The sequence below is a fragment of the Manacus vitellinus genome, unplaced genomic scaffold (genome assembly GCF_001715985.3).
Source record: "Manacus vitellinus isolate BGI_N305 unplaced genomic scaffold, ASM171598v3 scaffold_105_pilon, whole genome shotgun sequence".
In the NCBI taxonomy this organism is placed as follows: Eukaryota; Metazoa; Chordata; class Aves; order Passeriformes; family Pipridae; genus Manacus; species Manacus vitellinus.
Genome location: NW_021938824.1, coordinates 20,015 through 21,057, shown reverse-complemented (window position 1 = coordinate 21,057; position 1,043 = coordinate 20,015). Strand labels below are relative to the sequence as shown.

Sequence of the window (1,043 nt, the reverse complement as noted above, 5' to 3'; positions counted from 1 at the left end):
TGACATAAACCTTACGACAAGCAAGCCTGGAATTACAGCTAAAGCTACATCTTTTTGCTTATGCCTTTACTGGGGTCATTCTCCTGTTTATCTTAACCTGCCACAGTTTTCTTGCCCTTTAAAGCCTGGAGTTTTTTAAGGACTCACTTCTCAGTCTTCAAGGAAAGCCATTGTCTACCAACAGTGATTCTGCTGAATGCTGAGATAATTTTTAAAATGCCAATTCAGTGGGTTGAACTAATGTTAATACGGTGCAAGGTTCTTTTGAAAAAGATTGAAAGCTTATTTAAACTTATTTAAACTCTCCATGCTTCAAGATTTGTCATTCCTGAATTACACCTAGTGGAGAAAACATAGTTTTTGCACTGCAAATGAGAGACTCTGAAAAGCAAATGTATTTCAGCCAGGAATGTAAAATCTTGGATTATATGACAGTATTACAAAGGTTGAATTTAAGCACCCATTTAAAGCATTGTAAAAGTAATCTACGTAACCTGCAACTTCGAACAAACATTACTAGCCTGCACTACAGGCATTTGAACATGGATAATACTGTAAATTTAAAAAAATAATGTACCTGAAAAACATCACTAAAGTGAAAATAAATAGCTTTTAATATACACAATCATTAATAAGTTTTTGAAAATACCAATAACGCAGACAAAAAAATGAATATTAATTACTCTACAACATCCAAGGCAAATTCTCCTTTTAACCTTACCTTATTCTCTGCAGCCAGTCTGAGAAGGGCATCAAAGCTGGGCATCTCCTTCTGGTTCAAGACGGAAATGTAGCAAGTTCTCTCTTGCATCACTTTGGTTGCAATGACGCCCTGTAAGGAGAAAGTTATTGAGCACTCACAGTTCACTTTTCCAACTGCGAAAAAAATGGAAAAAAGTCTGGATTAAAACCATCAAGGAATANCTTTTAACCTTACCTTATTCTCTGCAGCCAGTCTGAGAAGGGCATCAAAGCTGGGCATCTCCTTCTGGTTCAAGACGGAAATGTAGCAAGTTCTCTCTTGCATCACTTTGGTTGCAATG

At 36.5% G+C, this 1,043-nt stretch overlaps 1 protein-coding gene across 1 annotated transcript in view; it reads right to left on the bottom strand.

Moving 5' to 3' along the window:
• Window positions 1-811, bottom strand: part of GKN1 (gastrokine 1) — a 2,605-nt gene extending 1,794 nt beyond the window's left edge. The window contains exon 1 of the mRNA XM_029963777.1: window positions 722-811. Within this exon, the coding sequence (XP_029819637.1) occupies window positions 722-811 (90 nt within the window). The remainder of the gene's footprint in view (window positions 1-721) is intronic.
• Window positions 812-1,043: the final 232 nt, after the last annotated feature.